General features: G+C 54.5%; 1 protein-coding gene across 1 annotated transcript in view; it reads left to right on the top strand.

Moving 5' to 3' along the window:
* The window catches only part of SCARA5 (scavenger receptor class A member 5), a 129,508-nt gene that overhangs the window by 84,967 nt on the left and 18,807 nt on the right, over positions 1 to 25,734 (top strand). Inside the window, exons 5-7 of the mRNA XM_062213578.1 lie at positions 8,274 to 8,354; positions 10,258 to 10,356; positions 12,144 to 12,200. Coding sequence (XP_062069562.1) covers positions 8,274 to 8,354; positions 10,258 to 10,356; positions 12,144 to 12,200 — 237 coding nt within the window. The remainder of the gene's footprint in view (positions 1 to 8,273; positions 8,355 to 10,257; positions 10,357 to 12,143; positions 12,201 to 25,734) is intronic.

Below are 25,734 nucleotides of genomic sequence, written 5' to 3'. Positions count from 1 at the left end.
GGCCTCTGAGCGCTAGGGCTGGGGCAGGAGCCTACTGGGTTGCAGGCTCACACATGGAGTAGAGGCCAATTCTAGTGCTGTGCTGTTTCCCATGGGGGGAGGTGCTCCAAGAAGTGGGGGAATTCCAAATATGGCCTCGCCTTTTAGGCTACAGGAACACACATTCATCCAATGAGAAGAACGTGTTTTATTCACTATTCTATTCATTTCACTTGTAACTCTTGACTCTAATGACAAAAATGTGTGCCGTGCACCCACAAGTGGGAGTGCCTAGGGACCCAACTTCCCTCTCTTCACCCAGAACAAGCTAGTCCCCTCCTGCCTCTGCTGGCCCCTTGCCTTCCTGCCACCCACACTATCAGTGGCACCTCCCATGAAGTGTGTGTTTCCCCACATCACCCCTCTGCACAAAACCCAGCACGGCTCCCCAGAGTCTGCCCAGCTGATGACCAACCCCGCAGCCTGACAGGCAGTGTTAATGCCACTTTCAGCACCTACTACAGGCCAGGTACCGTGCCAAGTGTATCTCGTATGGCACCCTTATAAAACAGCTCTCTGAGGAAGGGGCGTGGTTCCCGTTCTACTGATGACCACACGAAGCGCTCGCCGGCAGCTGCTGGGCCGGGGAGTGATGGAGCAGGGTTTGTCTCAGGACCTGGTGATCTGACAGTTAGTGTGTGCTCCATTACCTTCCTTTTGCGTGGGTCGGTGGGGGCTCAGCCCATCTCACTCAATCCCATGCCTTCCAAGAGCTCCCCTACTGCTCCAGCTCACTCACGGCTCCCTCCTCTGAGCCTCTACCTCTATCAGAGCAGAAAGGACTTGTGATGGGGCCCCCACCTGAGTGCCTTCCAGTTTACAGAGCGCTTGCTGGTGTGTTATTTTGTTTTCAGGGAGGTCCTCACAGCAAGCTGCGGGTTTGGTTTCATGCACCTGTAATTATTGAGGGAGGGGTAGGATTTTGGCAAGAAAGTGACTGAGGCTTGAGGAGACCCTACCTGGCTCTCTTGAGGCCATGTGGCTGGGAATAATGTAACCCAGGACTTTTGTTTGTAACCAGATGTAATTCACATGCCGTAAACGTGCCCATTCCAAGTGTAGAATTCGAGGCCCAGTCCAGAGCTTCTAGTCCCGACACCCGGTGCTCATTCTGCCATCCTGCTCTTCTCTGGTCTGTCCCTGTGCCCCCAGCACTAACAGTGCGATCTGCACAGTGGGACTCGGTGAATGAGGAACAACTGGTAAACCTGACACCAGCCATCCACAGGCTCCTGTGCCCAGCCTGGTTGTGTGCTCTTTTCATGTTGGGCTTTCACGTCTCAGAAATCGCAGGAGGGTAGGAGGTGGATTTTCTTCTGAATCCACACCCTGAGATCTTCCTTTTCTCATCTTCTCTTTCCCTTGACCTCTGCTGCTCCTGGCAGTCTGTTCAGATAGCTGCTAACAAAAGTAACTCTGCTGGATCAAGACCTGTGATGAACAGGACGTTTAGACACGAGTTCTCCAACTCCTCCAGCAAAGGATGGGGCACTCGAGTAATCTCCCCACTCTTCCCTACACAGCTGGCAGGTGGCAAAGCCAGGTTCCCAGCTTGGATCTTTCTGACCCAGACACTCAGGTCGTCATCACTGACATCCTGCTTCCCCGCCATAGGCAGTGATGGCACCCCCGGCTCAAGCCCAGGTGGTGGGAGTGGCAGGGCAGCTCTCTGGGGCCTCTTTTCTAAGGCATGAATACCATTCCCAAGGGCTCCACCAGTGTCCTGATCACCTCCCCAGCCCCGCCTCAAGACCCCATCACATTGGCCGTTAGCCCTGAGCATGGAAATTGCAGGGGCACGGACATTCTGATCATAGCACTGGAGCTCCTGGCTGCTCCCACCTCAGTGTCACTTGGCCTCTGCTCCCCGTGTCGCCACCGTATCTGCTGTCTCCCTTGCCCACCTCCCTCTCTCGCTGCAGCCAAGTATCTGTTATTATTAAAAAGGCTCTGTAGGCATGCTTATGTGTAGCTGCCACTCTACTTAAACACGTTTACAAGTCTTCATGTATTTATTTGACAGGCAGAAAGAGAGAGAGAAAGAGGGAGAGAGAGATCGCATTAGCCGGTTCATTTCCCCCAACACCCACAACAACACGGCTCGTAGGACACAAACTGGAAACCAGGACTCCCGTGTGGATGGCACGAACCTAATTATTTGAACCATCACCACTACACCATTTAATTGTAATAAGAAAAAACTACCTTTGCTTTTAGGCAAAGGTTTTATCAAATCAGCTGCCATGCATCTCCGTACTGCGGTCTGTAATGGGCTTTCCACCATCACTTTGTCCAATTCCTCTGTTAGGTGTTTGTATACACACACACACAGACACACACAGACGCATACATACACACAAATACACACATGCACTCACACAGACACACACGGATACACATATACACAAACACACAGATACACGTGTATATACACAGACACACACAGATACACACATGCACTCACATAGACACATGCACACACACAGATGCACATGCAGACACACAGAGATACACATGCACTCACACACACAGACACACAAAGACACACAGGTACACTCACACCTACAGATAGACACACACACACACACACCCCACTTCCACTCTGCCCCTTCCTGGCTCAGAATTCACAAAGATTTAACCATATGTATTTTTCAAACATGAGCTTATTTACATTATTCTTGAGCTTAACCCCAATGGTTTCCATTTTCTCACGGTGTTGTATACTCTTCTATATTTTTCTCTCAGTTGTGTGCATCCACACTGGGGCTTTCTGGTTTTCATCTTGGATTTGCAGCATCAGTCAGATCTGTTGACATCTTTCTCTGTGGGTTTGAGAGAAACAAGAGAAGTTGGATAATGGAGGGGCAGGCATTGCAGAGTGGGGAGAGGGGACCAGAGAAGAGAGTCTCCCGGGGAGGGACGCGACCCCCAGCGACGCCCCAGCCGCACTCGGCCGGCTTGGTTTGCTGCGAGGCAGGTTTGCTGGAGCCAAGCATTCTGGGTGAGAGCGGATCTCTGCAGTCATCCAGTCCAGTCCTTGTGCTCTGCTGTGGAGGATGCTGGGCCCAGCGGGGAAATGGCTTGTCCACGTGGAAGGCTGAGCCAGTGGCCCCTGGACTAGAAGATTCATCTCCTGGTTTATGAAAGTAAGAATGCAATGCAGAGTTCCCTGCGGGCTACTTTTTTGAGAAGAAACCCCACCCAGCAGAGTGAGAAGCCCAGTTCAACAGCTGTTTATGAAGGGATGGCCTAGCGGAGGGGCCCTGGGCTCCAGGCTCTGCCACTGAGACCTCAGCTGCAGGTAGAAGGGACCCGCTGAGGGCGTGGGGCGTCCCTATGAACAGACTGCTGTGTGCAATGGACTTTCTACTCCACACACTTCGGGGGCCTGTGGGCTGGCTGAGGGTCCCAGGCCGGTTGCACGGCAGCCCTGTCCTCTCACCTTCCAGCGCTGACTCTGCGGGGAGAGGGGTGGAGGGCGCGCTGTGAAAATGGACAATTACCCAGCACTGCCTGTGTGCCACCTCTGCCCTTGGGGCTCGGGGACTGCAGCCGGGCAGTGCCTGTGCCTTTGGGGGCCTGAGTCTCCTTGGCCATGAAGTGGGGCTGGCGCCTGCTTCTCGGGGGCACGGAGGGAGGGCTCTCAGGCCTGTGAAGGGAGTGGGTGCCCAGAGCTTGGTGCCCAGCGAGCAGAGTAATTAGCTGAGGACCTCCACGCTCTGTCAGCGGCCCTGGGATTAGCATGGCCCCGGGGCTGGCGTTTTCACAAAGATTTCCGGGACTGTACTGCTGGCTTCAGGCCTCCATCAGCTGTCCTGATCATCTGTTCTTGGTGGGTCATTCCTGATTCCTGCACACACATGCTGTCAGGGTTGCTTTTCCCTGCCATTGGCTGGTCCCCAGGAAAACCCAGGTGCTTGCCCCAAAGGCTCAGTCACACTCAGTTCAGAGCGTGCTTCCATGGGGTGTCTCAGGAGCAGCTGGGTGAGGGGTGTACAGGAGCTGTGTGGGATTAGCAGGTGGACCAGTGGACAGGCCTTGAGAGGGGCCCCAGGACTCCGCCCTCCTTCTCCCAGCCACCTCCATGACCTTGGCCTTCCCAGTGATGGAGAAGATGAGACACACGATTGTGTAAAAAGAAGTGAGAAAGCGCACCCCGCACAGCTGGGTCTAGTGATGCCCTACCCTCTTCTGAGCTTGAGCCGCACCTGCGTTCTGGCTGTGTGTGAGGTCCGGGGCCACAGACAGTGGCTTTGGTCCTGCGGCAGACCTGTCCTCTTTCGGACCACAGTCCTAGGACAGGGGCAGCACCAGGGGCCAGGGGGCTGCCTGACCAGGCCCAGAGTGTGCCAATGAGAGCACATGCAGTGATCTGCCAGGCTCCCCACCCCCACCCCAGCGACCTGCCAGGCTGCCCCCAGCCCTGAGCTCTAGGGCTCTGATTGGAAGATCAGAGGAGTGGGCATGAAGTGGGCATGAGTGGGATGAGAGGAACTGGACGCTTAGACAGGAAAGGATGTGGCTAGTGTTTGGGGCCACCATCAGGAGCAGGTTCTTGCTGAGGCGGCGGGGCCTTTGTGTCTGGAAGCCCCCAGTGTGGATCTGCAGCAGGAAGAGCCAGTTCAGTGACGAGCTGAGGGGTTGCTCCCCGTCCTGCCTCGAGAGCGACCAGGGCGCTGAGTCCACTCGGTGGCTTCGGTATTTCTGAGACTCTGATCGGACATCAGGGCACCCCGTGCACCCATGGGCTGGAGAGAGAGACCAGAGACAGGGAGGTCTTTACGAAGGCTGAGAATGAGGCCGCTGGGACCCCAGCGAGGGCGGTGCAGTGAGGAAGGAGGTAGAGACGCAACAGGTCTCGAATGGCAGGCTGCGAGTGTGGATGAAGAAAGAGGCGTGAGAGCAGGCTTGCGATTTCTAGCCTGGAGCCCTGAGGATATAACAGCTCTGAGATACAGAAGGCAGCCGTGATGACTTGAAGAGGGCGTGGTCCTTGGAGCCTGGCCCCCCGGGGCTCCGGTCACCTTGTAGGCTGCTCTGAGTCAGCCGGGCCAGCCCCACCTGAAGAGGTGACTAAGGCCATCGGTGAGCACCCACCCTTAATGTCCATCCCGGCTTCTCCCGAGCTAATCCCTAGCAAAGGCCCTCACTGGCCGCTTGGTTGTGGTTTTGGAACAGATTCTATGCATAGAGCGTCCCTGGATGATCCGTTCAAGCCAGGTCCGGTGAGTTCAGGGCCCCCTAGCGGAGCCCTGAGCAGTGATCTCACAGTAGAGCTCATGGAGCATTGTGCAAAGGAAAGTTCAGATGGCCGGGGGTGACCTCCCACACAAGGTGTCAAAGCCATTTAATAGCCATTGTGTCACTGAGCCCACTTACCCCTCACTGCAGTGCGCAAAAAGAGGGACAGTGCCTGCATGTACTCGATCCAGGACGTAGACCCAAGATGTTGCGTACCCATACTCAACCCCTGCCTTCCAAACGGTCCCTACCACCCGCAGGGCTGTCCTCCTGGGCAGTAGCCTCCCTCTGTGGGCCTTCCTCCTAGGAAGGTCCATACACTGGGTTGTGCCAGCATCAGAGTAAGCGGGACATGTTCAAGTGTGCAGTGCATTGCACCCATGACCAGCTCAATGCCTGGAGCCCCCAGGTTCCTGATTGGGGGGTAGGGGGGGTTGGGGGGGTGGAAAAGAGTGGAAGGAGCTGAGGTATACAGGGTGGGGGGGTCCACCCAGGCATTCTCCCGGTTCCCTCTGTGGCATCCTTGACCTGGAGGGGAGATTGTGGGTTTGGGAGCGGGAGAGCTCATTTGTGTCTTAACTCTGCCTTTCACCGCGGGCTAACCTTAGCTCTGATGCAAACAGGTCTGTGTCTCAGTCCTGTGCCCTGAAACCTTGTACCAATGTGGCCAATGTTACTTTGCTTTCCTTTGTAGAAAGGAGAGTGATGGCTCCAAACCCAGGTCTCCTGTAAATGCTGTGGGAAACTCATGGCTTTCAAAATGTTCGCTGCTTTTTCCCCCCGTGTGTGTGCCATTGAATTATTAAACAGCTGTCAACTTTGGTTAGAGTCTGAGGAGGTGCCAACTTCTGGAATGTATCAGTACATGGTGATCCTGGCGGCCGGGTTGTTTTGTATGTATTAACATCCTCTGATCTCATAGACTCATTCATTCATCAACTATTTATTGTGCAAGATCTCGCTGCTGGGCTGGAGTGTGCACGTGTTGGTTCCCCAGGGCTGCCATAACAAAGGCTGAAGACAATACCAGCTCATTCTTTCCCGGTCCTGGAGGCCAGAGGTCTGAAACCCAGGTGTCTGCGGGGCCATGTTCCTTTGCAAAGCTCTGAGGAAGGATCCCTCCCCGCTGCCTCCGAGCTTCTCACTTCTGGCTGCCCTTGGCTTGCAGAAGTGTCCCTCCGAGATGTGCCTCTGCCGCCCGGTGCTCTCCGCGTAGCTCAACGGTTTTCTCACCAGCCTGCAGACCCCACCCCTCTCTAGTTTGCCCTCAACTGATCATACCGGGAAAGGCCCCATTGCCAAATACGGTTGCATTCTGAGGTTCCAGGTGGACATGAATTTGGGAGGGACGTGTGGAAGTCAGTCCAGCACTGTTTGGTTGTTTTTCCCTGGTTTTCTCTTACAAAGCAACGGGAGGTGAGAGCTTGCAGCCTGGGTCTGCCCAGCAAGTGGGGAGTGCCAAGGATGGAGCCATCCCATAGAGAGCAGGCAATATTGTCAGGAAAGAGAGAACACAGTGCCTACAGATAAGAGCAGCGAGAGATGTGGCAAATGGCATGATGCATATGCATTCAAACCCATCGTGCCCACTTCCAGCAGGAGCAGGGGGCCAGAGGTTCTGCCAGGGAGGTGGCACTGGGCAGCTGCAGGGGCTGGCAGTCACGGGGTGGCTCCCGGGCTTGCCAGCCTGCAGTGGCAGGAAGGTTCTGGAAAGGACGAGACGTCTAGCCAAGCGGGTGTGGTAGAGTGGACAGATGCCAGACAGACCTGGGTTGAAACCACTGCTCCTTCACTCGCTGCAGGCTGTGTGGCCTCAGAGGAGTAACTTCAAAACACAGCATAGTCCCAGGGACCAAGTCCAATCACGTACACGAGAATTCCTGCCCCACTGGAGCCTTGCCCGGGAAAGCAGCCCCGCGCAGGAGCAATCTGAAACCCCTTCTTCCATCCAGGTGCTCAGGCCAGAAATCTGAGCTCCGTCCCAGCCTCCTTCTCCCCAGCCTTCGTCACAGCTGAGCCCTCGTCGGTCTCTCTGCTTCTAATCCCTTTTGAATGTGTCCGTGGTGCCCTCCTGGGGGCCACCTCCCTGAGCCGGGCTGCCCTATCTGCCCACTTAGATGGGATGCGTCTCCGCCTCGGACCCCCTCCAGTTCTGATCCATTTTCCCCCGGGGGAACTGGAGCCATCTTCCTTTTGGGCAGGTCTTCCGGGGCCCAGGCCCCTCCCTAACTGCTGGCACATTCAGGCGGGATGAAGTCCAACACTCAGGCCAGGCCTCCCAAACCCCCAGGATTCCACCTCTCTCTCCCTGTCAGCCCTCGTGGTGATGGCTCCCCTTGCTCAGAACTCTCCTTTTCACTCTGTCTTCGTCAGCCCAAATAAAACCCCGCAGAGCTGAGTGGCTTCAACCACAGGCACTTGTTTCTCACTGCTCTGGAGGCCAGAAGCCTGAGAACAGGGCGCCAACATAGCTGGGTTCCGGTGAGGGCCTGTTCTTGGGTTGCAGACTTGGCAGCCTGTCACCTCCTTGTTATCGCCTCCTAGCAAGGACAGGGAGAAAGAGCACCCTCTGTTGGCTTTAATTACAGTCACTAATCTTCTGATGAGCACTGGCCCTCAGGGCCTCATCTAAACCTAATCACCTCCCAAGCTCTTAACTTCCAAACCCATCCCATTGCAGGTGACGGCTTCAACATAGGTGCTTGGGTGCAGGGAACACAAATGCAGTCCATCACACACTCCCACTCTGTCTTTACTGGAGTAACTACTATTCTGTCTTGAGATTTCCCTTTGGATATGGTTTCCTCCAGGAAGCCTTCCCTGATTTCCCCTAAGACTGGGCTAGGTGGCACCCTGTGTACTCCCAACCCTTCCTCTTGCAGAGAGGGGATCTTCATTCTCCCCGGGGATGTCCTGCTCTGGGACATCTAATCTTAGTTAGATGTCATCATCTAAAATCAGCTCTAACCTCAGTGCTGTCTTCACCCTTTCAGGGCCACCAGGACCCAAAGGTGATCCCGGGAATGAAGGGAAGGAGGGCGAGCCCGGAATCCCTGGATTACCTGGACTTCGAGGTAATGGGGACCCCTGGGCAGGACCCAAGGAAGACCCCTTAAATCGACCCCGGCCCCTCTCTCCTTTCCCACTGGCATAGGTGGCGGAGCTCCTGGGAGAGTGGCCAACGAGCTCAGCTTCCAGTGCTGCGTCCCGTAGGCGCCCGGCAGGCTGTTGGCCTGGCTGTGGGATGGGGCACATGGTTTTTCTTAGAAAGTGCCAGGATCCGAAGGAAAACATTGCATGAGAGGCCTGTGGCTCCCTGAAGCCACTGCCTCCACCCCCACACACCCCAGAGTCAGGGTTCGTGTGACCATGGCCTTCAGAGGGCGTAGGGGGTCTCTGTGGTCCAGAGCCACCCTCTGGGCCTGCTGTGCCCCCTCTTTATTCCCTGAATCGCCCAGCAGCTGATACCTCCACCTGGCCGCGCGGCCCACGATGCATGGGGACAGCTCTGAGGACTCAGTGGCTGGTGGAGACGGTCCTTTGGGGGCCTTCTGGAATGACAGTGTTCTCCTTTGACCCAGTGTCTCCCCACTTACTTTATCCTGCCCTGTCCACTCCTGGGCCTGAACTGCATGCAGCATTGTCTTAGAAGTGAACAGTTTCCTAGAGGATGGAAGGAAAGGTGATAAAGAGGAACGGTGTCTGGTTACTTTAGGAATTAGACCCCCATGCCAAGCTCTCTCCTAAACCTGCAAGGAAGCCGCAAACCTAGCGAGGGAGGAGAGAGAGTCCCCAGCCACACCTCCTATCCTGACATCCCCTCCCTCAAACAGCCTAGGGGCTCACAGAGCTGCGGGATCACTTTTTCTGCCTAGTGAATCATAGGGTGGAGAGCCTTGGGCACATCCTGCCCTGGAAGCGTTGTGGCCACAGGGCCGTTGGACTCTGGGAATAGATACATCATATTAGGACGGAAAAGAAAGAAATTTAATCAGCCCTCTCTGGGGTCCTCCCACTCTCCCGGGGCCCTGCTTCCAGCCACTTGACGTTAGCACTGGAGGAAGAACTCCTGGGAGACGGGCTTCTCCCCGAGTCTGGAAAAGCCCAGAGAAAACCAACTCACTTTCCAAGTAGGAAAGAACAATTAGTCAGAGGGTGAAGGATGCTTTGCTGTGCAGAGATAACTGTGGCTCGGGCCAGGCCTCCGGGGGCCCTGGAGCTCTTGCTCAGTGAAACTATTTGATGATTCTGGCTCTTGGTGGTGCGAGGCCAGCGGCTGTGGGGCCTCAGGGCCTGGAGCTCTGGGGCCTGATCCCACTCGCTGACCCTGCAGACTTCATCCGCATCAGCCTTTATACCTCCCCGTGTTTACAGAGGCTCAGAGGTCTCTTTGTTTCTTTCTTAATTAGGAGGGGAAGCTACTTCTTCCTGCCCTCCCTGACTACCAGGGAGCGGGAGGTGATGCTGACCGCATGGAAGCTTCTGGAAGAGCAGGCCTCAGACCCTGCCTCGAACACTCTGCTCTGTGCCCTTGGACAGGTTACTTAACCCCTCTGGGCCTCTGTGTGCGATACTGCCTGGGAGGATTGAGGGAGAGACACTTGATGGAAGACATCCTGAGCAGGGCCTGGCATGTAGAATGTGCTCAGAAGAGCATTTGCTGGAACTCACTGTCCAGTGTGTGCAGGGAAAGGGACGTCTCCAAGCACGCAGGCACCACCATCACCACCATGACCGCTACTCACAGCTTTCAGTGCAGGGGGGCCGCCGCATCTGGGCCCAACACTAAGAGGTGTTCATAGGGAAGGTCTGCTCCCTGCTTGATTTTGCTTTTGCAGCATCTTTAAATCAGCTGAGAAGAATCAGGCAGCAGAGGCTATAGAGGACGTGCGGTCATAGTCATGACACCGACTGTGACCTTGAAGTGTCCTTCCAGTTCTGAGTCAGAGGCTCTACCATTGTCTCTTTCCTCCCCAGGTCTGCCAGGGGAGAGAGGAACCCCGGGACTGCCTGGCCCCAAGGGCGATGACGGGAAGCTGGGGGCCACAGGACCAATGGGCATGCGTGGGTTCAAAGGTAATAATCGGCCTGAGTGCACCCAGCAACATCTCCTCACTGCCATCTCCTGGGCAGCAAAGGGGCATTGGCCCTGCTGGTTGACCAAGTCTGGGCACGTCACTTCCTCTTGTTCAGCATCAGTTTTTCATCTAAAAAGGAGACATTCTCCTGGTACTGTATTCCACAGGCCTTTTACCAGGCATAAATAAGCAAATAGGTGTGGAAATGGTATGCATACTGAAGCCTTTGTAGAAATGCGAGGGAGCATTGCTGCTGGTTGCAGCCCAGAGATGTAACCAGAAGGAGCCAGAGGGTGAGCCTGCAGGACAAAGAGGTGCAGGCCCAGAACAGCTCCTTCTTGCTGGCACTGCCAGGTTCCTGATCTCTGTAATATTCTTTTTATTCCTCTACCACTTTCCATTTTAATTCACTTATCAAATTTGCATTGCCAAAAATGTTTCTTCTGACATTTTTTTCTTCCTCTGAATAGTCCCCTTGTTCATGTTTAGGGTATCTACTTTATAGTTAGTCCCTATCTTTTCCCATTTTTTTTTCTTTTCCAAGATTGTTCAGACCTCCTGCACCACTGCAGAAGGTTGGACGTCTGAAGCCCTTTTCTAAAGCTTGCTACTCTCCACTTGTTGCACTTAAAACTAAAAAAAAATCATTCCACCCTAGGGAATGTCTCTGATGGTCTCTTGATCTTGGATCCCTGGAAAATTTTGTTCTGCTTTGTGAATGGCGATGAGATAGGCTAAGGTTTTCCTTATTTCACAAAATGAATCTTATAACAGTTTATAAAGCACTTCATGTTTGTTGACAAAAATTAGATAATAAATAAGCATACAAAGGATCAAGTGAAAAAAAAAAGTGGGTCCTTTTCTCCCATCCCTTTACCTCTTACTCTTCAGAATAATCACTGTGAATGCTTTGGAGCACATCCTGCCAGACATTTCTCAAAGCACTCTCATACATGTATGTGGTTGTCTGCTTTTGTTTTGGTTTTGTTTGGCAAGACTTTGATCACCTTAGGCATCTAACAGACCATCTGAGACATTCCCTAGGAAGGAATGATTTTTTTTCTTAGTTTTCAATACAACAAGTGGAGAGTAGGGAGTCTACGGAAAGAACATCAGAGGCCCTTAGAACTTCCTGACTTGCTTTTCTTGCCAGTGTGCTCTGGGCATTTGATCTGCAGATGTCTTTCTAGACATCCTTGCACTAGAATTCCCTCGTCATTTCAGTGTCCACTGAGCGCTGCCGGGACTTTCTGCATCTTTGTGGGATCAGATGCCAGCTGGGGAAAGAGCTCTTTTCTCTTAACCACATCCTGGAAAGGAAATCCCACAATTCCAAGGCAACTCTCACTCATGTTTTAGAGTCTCCCCAACAGGAAGACCTGCCTGATACATAACCTGCCTCTCTCCTAATATCACTGAAGAGCCTTCATTGGAACAATCTTGAATGTGGACATCTAAAACTTGACTCTTTAATAGGAGTGTCTTTCCTTTACCTTCTTCCAGCTGACTACCATGTACTCGTCCAGTTTATGTTGTAGACGCCACTTTTCTATGCTTTAATGAGGAGGGGATGCATGTCTCCCTTGGTTGCATCCCCGCTTCCTGGGGTCACCAGAGCAGGTGGCTTAACTAGATCTGTGCTGTCTTCCCTGCTATCACCTGCTTTGCTGCCGGCTCCTGCCTGAGGGGTTCTCTGCTCTTGGGTTAAGTCTTCAGCAGATATCTTTTTATTCACAATTAGGATTTATTTCCATTGCTAAGGCCACTTTCTCTCCTCTGTTCTAGGTGACCGAGGCCCAAAAGGAGAGAAAGGAGAGAGAGGAGACAGAGCCGGAGACAGCAGTAAGGAAATTCTGCTGGGTCGCTGGGTACTGGGGTGGTGCAGGTGGACCTGTGGCCCAAGCAACCCCACAAGTTTGAGGTTCCTGAGTCTGGAGCCTTGAGCTTGGATCAAGCTCCCCCTTCCTGTTTTTAGGGCTCCAGTGGCCCAGCAGGAGATACTCCATGGGCTGTGTTTCCAGAGTGGGATGAGCTGTGTGGTTTTGTGGGTGGATCCAGAGGCTTCTTCTGTCTGCCTCACTCACTGGCCTCTCATCTGTGAAAATGGGGATAATAAGAGTCATTGCCTTGTAGAGATGTTGTGAGAATCCATGTAAAGTGCCTGGACACCTGGTTAGGACACAGTAAGCGCTAATTAGTATTGTTCCATGTCATTCACTAATTCTGACACATTAACTTTTAATTGTATTTTTCCATGAATGTTTTGAAGCCCGCTTTTATTTCCTAAAATCATCAGAGTCTCTTGCTAAAGAAAATGCCTCGCTTTGCTGGGTGCTGTATGGGGAGCTGCTCAGAGGCAACGTGGCATCATTTTCGTTCTCTTCCTCTGCCATGATCTGAGCAGTGAGCCTGGAGACCTGTGTAGCTGGCAGCCCGCCCAGGGCAGGATTGGGTGTCTCACAGGTCTCCTCTGACCTGTGCACAGGGAGCAGGTCTCTCAAGTTGTGCTGCTGTATTCCAGGGTGTTTTCCCCTTCAGAGGGCTACATGGAGAATCTTCAGAGAGAGTGCTGGACGGGAAGGAAGAGAGCCACCTGGCCGAGTTTCTAAAACCCCCACGTCCTTGGGTTCTGAGATACACAAAGCCCGACTAATGTGGCCGTCCCCATAGGGTATTCAGGCACATGTGCCCTGCTTGGGGTGCAGGGCTGAGGCCAGGGGAGATAGCACCTACCTCTTGGGTTCTCCTGTGGACACTCAAGGGCGGGGACCCCTGCAGAGGTACAAGCAGGAGGATCCAGATTGGGGGTCTCGCCAAGGCTGGTCTTCCCGGGTGTCAGTGGGTCCTTCAGATCACACCTGCATGCCCGTCACGCAGCACCAGAAGGAGACTCGCTCCTGAAAAGGACCCTTCCCCAAGGCCTCTGCCACCTTCAAGTACCCCCTACTTCCTTCCAGGGGCAGGGGTTCGGATCAGGTGGATGGAAGCATGCCACATCACGGCGCTTTGTCCTCTGAAGTGAGGGACACTCCTGGGGAAACCAAGGAAGGGCCCACGCTTGTCCTCGACTCACCACGGTCCCCTCGCCAGAGACGCTGCCATCCACAAAGCAACCTGTGTGTCCGTGGTGTTTCTGGCACCATCCGGAGTCCCTCAAGAGGGCTTGCCTGCGAGGGGTTGGGCAGTTGAGGTGGCCAGGCGCAGCCAGAAAGGCCTTCTGAAGCTAAGGCCGGGAGCCGGAAGTGATGGTCACGCTTATCTAAAGGGCTGGGTGCCGAGCGCTGTGCTCAGGGTTCTGCAGGCCCCTGCCCCGCATGCCGGCTGGGCCAGGCAGAATGCTGCCAAGGTGGCCAAGATGGACTGTGGCACTTAGCTCTGAGAAAGAAGTAACGGCCACCGGCAGGGTGGGCAGCAAGGGAGGAGCTGTGTGGCAAGATGACCTTCGCGGAGGAGATCAGAAACGCCGCCCGCATGCCGCAGGGGCTGGCAGCAGTTCCCTGGCTGCTGTTCCTGAGCTGACTTGGGAGAGGCGACGGGAGGGCGGAGCTGACAGAGTTGCCATTGACAGGAAGGCTGCTCTGCTCCCTGCGCATTTACCTGGCTGCTGTGGGCTGTTGCACTCTGCACTGGGACTTGGCTGAGGCCAGGGCCCACGCAGGGTGGGGAGACGGGAGCAGTGGTCTGGCGGATGGGTGGGGAGGCCTGGGGGAAGGGTGCCCAGTGCACTTGGCCCTAGCGCCTATTGAGTGCACGGCAAGAGGCTGACATCAGCTCTGGCCAGCCTTCCTCGGGGACTGGGGCTACACCCTCTCTGGAGCCCAGAGCTCAGACACACGCAGCTCCAAGACCTCCAGAATGGCCTCTGGGGGCCGTGGAACCGGAGGTGGGAGCGCTCAACAGACAGCTGCAGGGGCAGGAGGCTTTACGCGACCTGAGGGGACCTGGGCGACACGCGGAACCGGAGAGCAAGGCAGAGAGGCCAGGAGCCCTCTCCCCTGTTTGAGAGGCCCAGAGGGGAGCTCTGGCTTCCACATGTCTTTTTTTTTTTTTTTTTTTTTTTTTTTAGGATTTATTTATTTGAAATGCAGAGGTATATAGAGAGGAGGACAGGGGGAGAGGTCTTCCATTCTCTGGTTTGCTTCCCAAATGGTTGGCAACAGCTGGGGTGGGGCCAGGCTGAAGTCAGGAGCCTGAAACTCCACCCAGGTCTCCTGCATGAAGGACAGGGGCCCAAGCACTTGGGCCATCTTCTGCTGCCTTCCCAGGTGCATTAGCAGGGAGCTGGATCAGAAGTGGAGCAGCCAGGACTAGACCCTGTGCCTATATGGGATGCCTGCACCGCAGGCAGAGGCTTAGCCCACCGCGCCACAGCGCCAGCCCCTCTGCACGTCTGGAGGCAGGACAGAGGCAGAACTGAAGCCTCCGTCTCTGACTTCCTTCAATCTGTGATGAGAGCGCAGGACCCGATCTTGGCCAGAATCAGGCTCGGCCCTCATTGGTTACTCTGCAAACCAATTTCAGGGCCTGGGGCTAACGGGCGGGGGACTGTTAAAGTGATGCAGGGTGTCCCCCCGCCGGGTCGCCTTCCCACGGCCTCCACCTCCTGGCCTGTGTTTGCCCATGCCAAAGCCCAGCTATATTCAGACTCCTGCTGTGGTCCCAAAGCCGCCGTCCCAGAGGTGTTAACTATATCCCTGAGACCGAGGCTCCGAGGGCAGGGCCAAGGCTCATCTTTCAGAGAAGAGCGGAAAATCTGATGAACCCGGTGCCCACTTCTGGGGGTTTCTTAGTCATCCCCCGGGGCCCTGGGAAGCCTCACCCCATGATGTGCAGGGTGGAAGGGGAGCTGGCTCCTCCCCTTCAAAAACCAGCGGGGAGAGGAGGAGCTGCTCACCAGCTCCCGGCTTCGGGGGAGGCCACAGAGCCCCCACCAGACCCCTCCTGTGTGCACCTTTAGCAGCAAAAACCTGAAGTTCCAGCAGGTGGGGATGTTACCACACCAAAGGCATCCGTGAGAAACGCAAGAGCCGCCCCTGCTGGCGGGAGTGAGGCCGGGGGCTTTCCTTTGAGTTGCTCAGGACCCAGGTTTTGAGTCAATATTAAAATATTTTTCAAAACAGAAATCTTGCCATTGTTTACCCGTGTTTTGATCTGGAGTCATAGGATTTCAGAGCTGGATGGGTTTCAGATCAATTCCTCTCCCTCCCCTTCTCCCCACCCCACCAGTGACCGAGAGCAGAGAAGTGGAGGGGATCCCAAGGCCACCCTACAGAGGCCACAGCCAAAGTGGGCGTAGGATCCAGAGCTCTTGAGTTCTGCTTGATGAGAGGCACAAGGTTTTATTGTGTGTGTGTTTTCAAACCAGAGCAAAATCAGTCATTTTGTTAGATGTTTAGCTTTTGGAAGTTTGGCCGGGGGGTGGGGGGAGTCACATGTACACATCTCAAGAGAGAAAGCCATTTGTTTTACCCTAGTAAATGGTCCGTTTGCAAGAAAAGTAAATAGTATTTTTTTTTTTTTTTGCTGTGAGGGATTGAGTTAAATATTCAATTTTGTTTAAGTCTCCCAGCATGAACTTAGAGCAGGGTGTAAGTGAAGATGGTTTTCACACAGTAAAGAGTATGTAGAGGGGTGCAGAGGTGAGTTCTAGGCCAGGGCTCGTTGGTAGCTATCACTGGCGGCTCAGAAAGCTTGAAATATGTTGAATGCTTTGTGTGCGTGTTCAGTATTTAGGGACGTGGAACAGGGGGACATTCAGACTCAATGGTCGGCCACGTACGAGGCGGGGGGTCCACACAGTTATCCCCAGGGGCGCTGGGATGCTTGCACCTCCATTTCAGAATACAGGAAGCAAAGAGAGTCCTTTGCGGTCTGAGAACCACCTGCCTCCCCTCCCTGTGTCTACAGTGGGCTGCCAACAGGTGCCCTGGGAAATCAGTTCAGGACGACGCAGATTCAAAGAGGAGCCTCGTCTCAGGCTCAGCGGGACAGAGCTGCTGCACATTGTACATCAAAGTTTTTTTGTTAATGTAACCACACGCATGCTTATGACTTGAGTAACCCAGCAATCATGTGATTGACGAGTAAGCCACCCCCCGGGGGGGGGGGGGGTGGCGTTGTGGGCAGAGGTTCAGCCACTGCTTAGGATGCCCTCATCCCCTATTGGAGTGCCAGGGTTCCAGTCCTGCTGCCACTTCCAACCTCAGCTTCCTGCTAGTGCACCCCCTGGGAGGCAGCAGATCTTGGCTCGAGTACTTGGGTTCCTGTCACCCACATGGAGACTGGGGTGGAGTTCCAGGCTCCTGGCTTCAGCCGGGGCCAGCCCTGCTGTGGCAGGCATTTGAGGAATGAACCAATGGATAGAAGATTCTCTCTCTTTCTCTTTCTCTCTCTCCCTTTCAAATAAATGAAACTTTAAAAAAACAGTAAAACACATGTAAGAAAAATTAAGCATTCACATCCTACTACCAATACACTTGCAGCTGGTTCACAGGGAAGTGGGGTCCCTAAGCAGAGGGCTTCGTTCTCACCGGGATATTCAGGAGGCAGGGTTCCGTCCCTGTTAGAGATGTGGGAGACAAAAGAGAGAGGATCATGAACTTGTCCTCTGCCCCAGAGTTCGTAAGGGACAGAGCCATGACCCGAATCAGGTCTGCCTGGCCTGGGGTCCACACTGTCCATCCTCCCATGATCATCTTTGATTAGCTTTGATTCAGCATGGGGTCCTCACGGGCTACTGTCTATTCCCAGTGGGTTGGTGTGATGCTGCTAATTTCTTCCTCAGCGATTCTGTTATTTTTAAGGTACCCATCTCTGTTTCAGAGTTTGCTCTTATTGTCACCAAGCCTTGATTGCCTTGACCTGCTCCTGTGGCTCTAAGCGAGACCAGCACAAACTGTCCCATGGCAGGGGACAGGACTCTGCAGGGCCGCCGCGCCCTCCCCCACCCCAGTTGTCTTTCCCATGTTTCCTGACTGTGTAAATGAAGCCCAGGTTCCCTGAGCGGATGGCTACAGAGGCCCCGCTCATTCACTCACGCATGCGTTCATTCATTCATTCACTCGCTGTCTTTGGCCTTGTGATATCTAGGATGAGCCTTCCAGGTGTGAACAGGGAAGTGTACGGGGAGACGGGAAAGGGCTTTGCAGCCGTCTGCTCCCTGGGGCTGTGACTAGTAACTGGAAACACACAGGGACACAGAATTCACTGCTAAGTGGATTTCTGTCCTAAGACAGAAACGAAGGCGGCAGAGGAGACAGCAGAGAGGAAGGAGAATGAGCTTGAAGCCATGGTCGGTGGGATAACGCTGGGAATGAGATGAACCGGGCAGAGCATGCCGCCGCCGGGGCCGGGGCGGGGAGCGGGGCAGAGACGCTGCTGGCTTTGGGAGGAGATGAGACCTGCGAGAGTGAGGGGGCCCTCGCGTCCGTCCCACGGGAAGGTAGATCCATAGAGGAAAGTAAAGCACTTAAGGCAGAGAGCATCAGCTTATTTGCTTTCTCAGCACGCGTTTGCGGAGCACCCACCGTCTAGCAGGCTCCTGGGTGAGGACCAGGGAAGAGGGAGGCCTGGCCTCACCTTTGAGGAACTCAGGGTCTAGAGCTGAGAAAGACCTGGAGCTTCAACAAGTCTGGTAGAGTGTGGAAGTGACAAAGTCCTGAGCCTTAGTCTCAAAGGGAAGGTTGTGTCCAACAGGTGCACGTGGAGGGTGAAGGCATCCCAGGCGGAGAGAACCACACGTGGAACAGCACAGTGCTGTCTGCCAGTTCCGGTTTAGCACTGCAAGGGTCCAGAGTGGAAGAAACAAAGGGTTGCAAAGGGCCTGGCTGTGCTTGCGAGTTGGAACTTGAGCCTCTGGGCCTGGGGAAGCTACCAATGGTGACAGGGCAGCACTGGCAGGAGGCGGGGAGGAGAAGCGGACTGGAGCCAGGGCCAGCAGGTAATGGGACCCAGGCCCTAACATTCAACCAAGAGGTGGTGCCTGGCAGGGGAGAGTCGGCAGTCCAACCCCACAGTTCTCTCGTGCTCCAGCTCCTTCTGCTGGTTTGAGAAACACATTTCCTCCAGAAGAGGAGACTTGAACTCTGTGGAGCTCTAGTGGGAGAGTCCTGGCTATGGAGTACCTGTGCTCATTCACACACTTCTGGCACCAAGCGTGAGCCTCCCCTACACCGCCCGATTCTCCAGCACCAGCTGGTGGCCAGTAGTTGAATTCAACCCTAACACTCTCTACCTGGAGTTAGCGCACACCCTAGCAAAGGGCTCCGTTCCACAAGACTGCCTCTGCTTCGGGTGCCAACCTCAGGGCCAAGCCTGCAGAACTTCTGACCCACCCTTCTTGGGTTGGATCAGTGCTCTCAGGACTCAGGGGAACAGCCCCATGTACCAGTTTGTTATGGAGGATGGAGGGGTAGGTACTGAATATTGCAACCCCCGAATCCTGTAGTTGATTTCTCTGGCACCCAGCTCCACGCTCCCCAACCACCCCCCATTCTTAAGGGCTTCACCAACCACCTCCCTAACTCAGGTGTGGTTGGAAGGGGCTTATTATGAAGAACAACAGATGCCCTGGTGTACATTCAGGAGCCAGGGACAAGTAGCAAATGACACAAAAAGATGCTGCTGGGATTCTTCCAACTTCAGAGGTTGCAAGAGTTTTAGGAGCTCTGGCAAGAGCTAGGAAAGAAGACGGAATATGTATTACTTACGATATCTCAGGACCCCAGTAGCAGACCTCATTTCCAGGGCCTGTTCTGGCCCGACAGGCTGTGTGGCCCTCCCAGGCCACTGGTTGCAGCTTTTTGCTTTGTTCTCCACAGAGGATGGGATCTGGCCTCCCAGCTGGTCTGGTTCGCTGAGATCCTATCGGAAGCCTTCCCAAAACACATCCAGTGAGTCTTCCTGAAGCTCCCGGCGACCCTTCCAGGAGAGCTGACACATGACTGTGTGCAGAAAACGCTGCATTCGGATTCAGCCATCCTGTGTTTGGTTTGGGGGCTTCACATAGCTCCCAGAGGGCCTGCTGACCTTAAAAGCCTGGCTCTTTTTAGAAGCTAGGAGGTCAAATTGATGTGGGCAAGGGTGTTTAAGTGCTTAGTCCAGGTCTGTTCTCGCACAAAGATAGTATTCTAAGTGGAGACACCTATAGGATGCACAAAGTGATAGCAAAGTGCATTCAAGCAGTGAGAAAGTGAACACACATAGGCGCCTGAGAGTGGGTTGCCCCACATGGGGCAGAGGATTGCCCAGAAGGAGGAGCTGTGGGGGAGGAGGGAGAAAAAGGGCGCCTTGCTGCACCTCCAGCCGTGGTCCCTGGCGAAAAAGAGCTCCCTCCAGTGACTGCCTCTTTTAGGAGGTAGGGGGTGGCGCCTCTGCAGGCTTGACGCCATCATGAATGTTCCCCATGGAGCTTAATAGCCATGTTTTCACAGTGTCCCCCTTAGATCCCGGGTGAAGCCTGGGGCGGGGGGCTTTTTGATTGAGAAGCAGGAGGATAGAATTCCATATGAGGGGCTTGCAACTTCTAGCTCCAAAGACCTAACTCCTTGCCTATTTACCCCACATCAGAATGGGGGGGGGGGGGGGAGGCTGCCTGGGAGGCAAAGCCACTGAGGTTGTTGCATTCACTACCTTCATCTCTCAGAAAACGTGTTGTTGTCAGCATCCCTGGCCAGAGCGAGACGGACAAGAGCTGGGGTCTGTGCCCTGGCGAGGAAGAAATGCTGAGGCCAGGGGAAACGAAGCCTCCTTGGGAATGGGGCCATTTTAAGAGGTCATTAACAAGGCTGCTAATATTTGTATTCTAAATACACACTAAGTGAAAGCAGGAACCCACCCCCAAAGCCTGCAAAGAACTGCTAGTTGGGAAAAAACAAACAAGCCAGAGCTTGGAGCTTAGGCTGGGAGTTAGAGGCCAAGTGTGTACCTGGGGCTCGAGAAGGAGCTTGCTGTGGTTCTGTTCACCCCCAGGCCTTTCCTGGGGAGGGAGCCACAGAGCTCTCTCCTCTGGTCTCTGAACCCCACAGAGCTGAGGCTGCCCCACTGTCCTGCCCACTGCGGACCACGGCGGCGCAGGCACACCCAATTCCCTAGCCAAGCAGGCAGCAGTTTCCAGAATCTTCCCCACACGAAAACATGGTAATGCAAATCTCAGACTGAAGGCGAGCACAGAGTGGGTTCTCTACAAACACAATGCCTTGAAACCACCAAAGAACTGAAGTTTGGATCTTTGATGTGGATTTCGGTAAGAAGAGACTTTGAAACCGAGAGAGAAAGGCGTATGTTAAAAACCAAGAATGGCTTAACTGTTTATTTAGAAACATTTCAAACAACCCTGGGACTTGTTCTTAATCCCCACGGACCTGGCTCTGTTCTGTTCCGCTGGAGGTGAAGTGTGCTGTGGGCGCCGTGATTAAACCTGGGGGGTCCCCGCTGTGCCTTCTTGGTGGAGCTGGATCAGCGCTGGCCTCGCAGCTCCAAGCCCCCGACCCCGACTTTGACACAGAAAACATTCTGGGAGGGGGGAGGGGGTACTCAGGCCCAGCTCCCCAGACGGATTGACTTCCCTGGGGCTGGAGTTCAGTGTCCTTCCCCTGGGGCGTTGGTCGTTGCGTTGGGCTGGAGGAGAAACTGAGAGAGGCAGTGCCCGTGGTGGGGAGCCCTGGTGGGGGCTGTGGGTGCAGGGTCAGGCAGCTTGCATCCTCACTGACTCCGAGCCTTGTCCCCATCTATCGACCACCCCTGGGGGACTGTGATGAGTTCCCGACCACCCCAGCCACCAAGCCCATGTGAAACTCCAAGGAAGGGGTCACGAGCCCATCTCACAGAGAAGGCAGGTGCCCGGAGAGGGACTATCCCGGCCCCAGGTGAGAGTGAGAAAACAAGGCTGGGTCCCCAGGCAGCTGTTCCAGTACAGGGCTGCGGAAGCGGCCCAGACAGGCCCTCCGAGCTGGGACTTGACTGAGATGCAAAACGGAGATAGGGATCAAGGCCGGGAGGGCACAGCAAGCAAAGGCAGGGGTGTGAGGGAGCACCCCACCCCGGGGGACCACCAGCCTGGCAAGGGACTGGACCTCAGGGAGCCTCTGAGAGGGGCCCTGTGGATGTGGTACCTCCTTGCAGGAGAGCCATGGGCCTGAGGAGGGGGCGCTCTGCGCTGCTTTCTCGTCCTAAAGGCCTATTGACTGGGACTCTCACTGCCCTTTGACAGGCCCAGCCACCTAGGCCATCCCTGAAACTTCAGCCCGGGAGGAGCCTCTGGCCTTGAGGGCATCCTCTGACAGCTCTCCAGTTATTATCTGATGAGAGCCCCCTGCAGGCCTTGCCCCCAGGAGGCGCCCCTTCACACAAGACAAGTTAAACTTGAGTTAGTGAAGAATACGCAAGGGGGACGAGTCAGGCGATCACCAGCGTGTGGTGGAACCGTGCGGGTTCCACTCGGGGACATTTCAGCTCCGTCTACCCAGGAGAGGCCCACGCGCTGGGTGACCGCCATCAGAGACAGGCACAGCGGAGACTTGCCCTCTCTGAGCCTCGGCTTCTTCGCCGGTACCCTGCACCGTGGGGATGGGGCGGGCTGATGGGAGGGCTGTGGAGAACAGGTGACCTTCAGGAGAGGTGGACAGAGCGCAGCCCCAGGCCAGGCCGGGCCACATCCTGAAAGCAGGGCCCTGCATGGGAGCCTTTGACCAGAAAGGCCTTTTAGCCTCAGGGCTGGCTCCTGTCCTTCCCATGTGGGTCACATTTCCCGAGGAGCAGTGGCACCCCAGCCTCCAGGAGGAGGGGCACGGAGCCACTGAGCTGCGCTGTGCTTCGGCCGGCTGGGGCCACAGGGAGTTCTTTCTTTACAAGAGAATGAAAGTTCAGCTTCCTTAATGGGCAGATGGTCCGAATTATCCCCGGGGCTCCACTCTGCAGCTGCACAGAATCAGAGCCTCTTTTCCCAGCCCCGCGTGTTTATTTCTGTTCTCCACAACCTCCTTTCTTTCGTCTTGTTTTGCTTTGGCAGGGGGACTGCAGGCAGGAAAAACAAACATCAAGGGGCTGCGATATTCCAGGCCGGGCTTGGCTTTTCCCTGCGATCTTCTTGTGTGGAAGCAAAGGCCCCCTGGGGTTTTAGGGTCCTCCTAACGCAGAGCCACCCCGATTCTGCGGTAGCGAGCACTTCTGTCCCTTGAGCTCTGTCCATCCATTCACTCCCCCACTCATTCACTCCATGCACTACGGCGAGGGCTACTGCGTGCCAGGCTCTCTGCTTGCAAGGGGGGATGCCCTTGAGAACAAGGCTTGAACGGCCGTGACCTTCACATGGCTTGGATGGGGAGACGGGGCGGTGTACGTGGAGGCCGGGCAGAGAGAATTGCAGTTCAATTTTTCTGATGATCATTTGGACGTGGGGGAGCACACACTGGGGTCTCAGGTCAGGGAAGCCTTCCGGGGAGGCAACATTGACCTGCCTCCCAAGGCCTGACGACGGGGTACGTTGTGTGGTCTGGGCTTGATTCTGGATCCTCCCTCTCAGATAGTACAAGGGCGCTTCAAGAACTTTGCGGGAAAATGGAATTGGAAGATAAACTTACTTTGGTGTAAACATTGTTTTTACCCCGTGCATCTCCCATGAACTTGTTGAAGATCCCTGTGCTTCTCAGCCCTGCTGAGCGTGAGGGTCACCCACAAAGTGTTCAAAACTCACTTGCTCTGGGGTTCTCAAAGCTCCCCCCCCCACATCCGGTGGCTCTGATAGGCAATCAGGGCTGAGAACCCCCGCTTTGAGCCCACGACCCTCTCAGCCCCAGCATGGTTAGTCCCGCAGACCCCGCAAGACTGTTTTGAGATGGATGGAAGTCTCTTATGAATGGAGAGGCTGTTATTAAATATTTATCTTAAGTGAACAGCCTGAGAGTTGGCTCTGTGCTTTGACAATGAAAGGCCTTTACTCTTCCCTCCCAGCTCCCCCTTGTAGCAGCTGTGTGACCTGCGGCAAATTACTTGGCTCTTCTGAGCCCGCTCTGTTCAGTGAGAGCCAATCATCGTGAACTGTGGGGCTGTTATGGAGAAAGAAACGAGACAGTGCGTGTGTAGGGTGCTTTGCCCGGTGTTGGCGTGGACAGGGACTGGTAGACATTAGTGCTCTTGGCTGTTGTCCATGCTTGATTTGACATCTCTCCTGGGTAGTGCCCAGAACCTGGCTTTGTGGTTGTTGGGTTCAGGGGAGGCTCTGAGCCCTGCTGGCAGTAGCTGTCTGAAAGCTATGGAAACTGAGAGATGGTATAACCAGCCATTCAGCCACCCTTGTGCACCTGCGGAGGGGCCCCGGTACTGAAACCACTTGCTCAGTTGTGCTGAGAAGAAAGAGATATTCTGTGTCTCACTTCCCAGTGGTACCCACAGAACCACAGTGTAAAATAACGTAGGGAGTAATAGGATGAAAAAGCACCAGAGACGATCAGAGGCGCTATGCCCAGCAAGTGCCCCAGACGCTGGTTCTAAAAGCCAGGAGTGGGTTCTCTGGAGATACCATTGAGAACCCTTCCATTCCCAGAGCTAGGAAGAGCGGTTGTCAGGCCAGATACACCGAAGAGAGGATTCTTGTGCTTGAAGTCGGGGAGAAGGGGCTTCAGGCCAATGTCCAAAGCCCCTCCAGCTCTGCGGTGCAGAGATTCAAAGCCAGAGGCACCTGGGGTAAGACAGAGCCTGGGAGCCAGCACTGTGGCACAGCAGGTAAAAATCCCGGCCTGCAGCACTGGCATCCCATATGGGCACTGGTTCGAGTCCTGGGTGCTGCACTTCCAATTCAGCTTCCTGTTCATGTGCCGGAGAAAGCAGTGGAAGATGGATCAAGTGCTTGGGCACCTGCACCCATGTAGGAGACTCAGATGAAGCTCCTGGTTCCTGGCTTCAGATCAGCCCAGTTCTGGTTGTTGAGGCCACTTGGGGAGTGAACCAGTAGATGGAAGACCTCTCTCTGTCTCTACCTCTGTCTGTAACTCTTTCAAAAAAATAAAATTCTTTAAAAAAAAAAAAAAACAGGGCCTGTTTTATTGTAGGCCTTGCTTTTCCCATCTACATATTTACAAGACAGAGAAAGCAAATAGAGTTTGCTTTGAGAGGAGAATCCCACATATGGAGGCTTAACAAGGTCTGTGCTTAGCCCATGGTGGGCTAGAATTCCATCCCCAGCAACGCAGGGAGCCGCCTCAGAGTGCCTGAGTGCTGTGGAGCAGACTGCCGCTGGCCAGGGCTCGGAGCCCACAGCGATGGGAGCCCACGATGTGCTAGGCATCTTTTTTATTTATAATTTTAAATTTTTATATAATTATAATTTATATACATTTATATAAATTTTAAATTTTAAATTAACATTAACTATGTTAATGTGAAAGAGAGATAAGCAAAAAAGAGATTGTCCATCTGCTGGTTCTCACCCCCAAGCACCTGCAACAGCCAAGGCTACCCCAGGCCAAAACCAGGAGGCTGGAACTCTATTCCGGTTTCTCATGTGGGTGACAGGGACCCACGTACTTGAGCCATCACCTGTGGTGCTTGCGTATGGCCTGAAGTTGCCTCTCAGCCTTCTGTGTCCAAAGGAGAGATAGGGGCATGTACCCTTGTGTCCCCACTGCTGACTCAATACAGGTTTAGAGATGAGTCAGCCAAGGGCGTCTGGAATGATCTACAGGAATACAGCACCAGCAGATGCCACCCAGGGCTGGGGCCCTAGGTCCCTGTGTACACAGCAGGCACATGATCTCTCCTCACCAGGGCAGGGCCATTCCAGCCCCTTCCACCCCCAGCTGGTGGGATCCATGGGTGGGCATAGCACCCATGTGAGTAACCGTTCCTGGAGGTTAAGACCAGAACCAGGGAGGGACAGGAATCATAAAGGATTCAGAAAGGGATTCCAGTCATGCCCAAGAACATCCATCCGTCCATCCGTCTCCCCTCCAGCGCATCTACTTCCCAAACGTTTATTCATGCTGTCAGCCAGCCAGATGTGATGTTAAACATTGAGGGGCCGTGGACAAATAAGACACGATCTCTCTTCCCAGGAAAAAATAGGATGGGTGCATATGGCCCTCATATATTGAGAGCTTTTCTCTCTCTCCCTCTCTCCCTCTCTCTCTCTCTCTCTCTCTCTTTTTTTTTTTTGACAGGCAGAGTTAGACAGTGAGAGAGAGACAGAGAGAAAGGTCTTCCTTCCATTGGTTCACCCCCCAAATGGCCGCTGAAGCCGGCGCGCTGCACCAATCCGAAGCCAGGAGCCAGGTGCTTCCTCCTGATCTCCCATGTGGGTGCAGGGGCCCAAGCACTTGGGCCATCCTCCACTGCCTTTCTGGGCCACAGCAGAGAGCTGGACTGGAAGAGGAGCAACCGAGAC

This window comes from Lepus europaeus, chromosome 16 (assembly GCF_033115175.1).
Source record: "Lepus europaeus isolate LE1 chromosome 16, mLepTim1.pri, whole genome shotgun sequence".
NCBI classification, from domain to species: Eukaryota; Metazoa; Chordata; class Mammalia; order Lagomorpha; family Leporidae; genus Lepus; species Lepus europaeus.
Note: the sequence above shows the minus strand (reverse complement) of the source record. Positions and strands in the feature narration are given on the sequence as shown.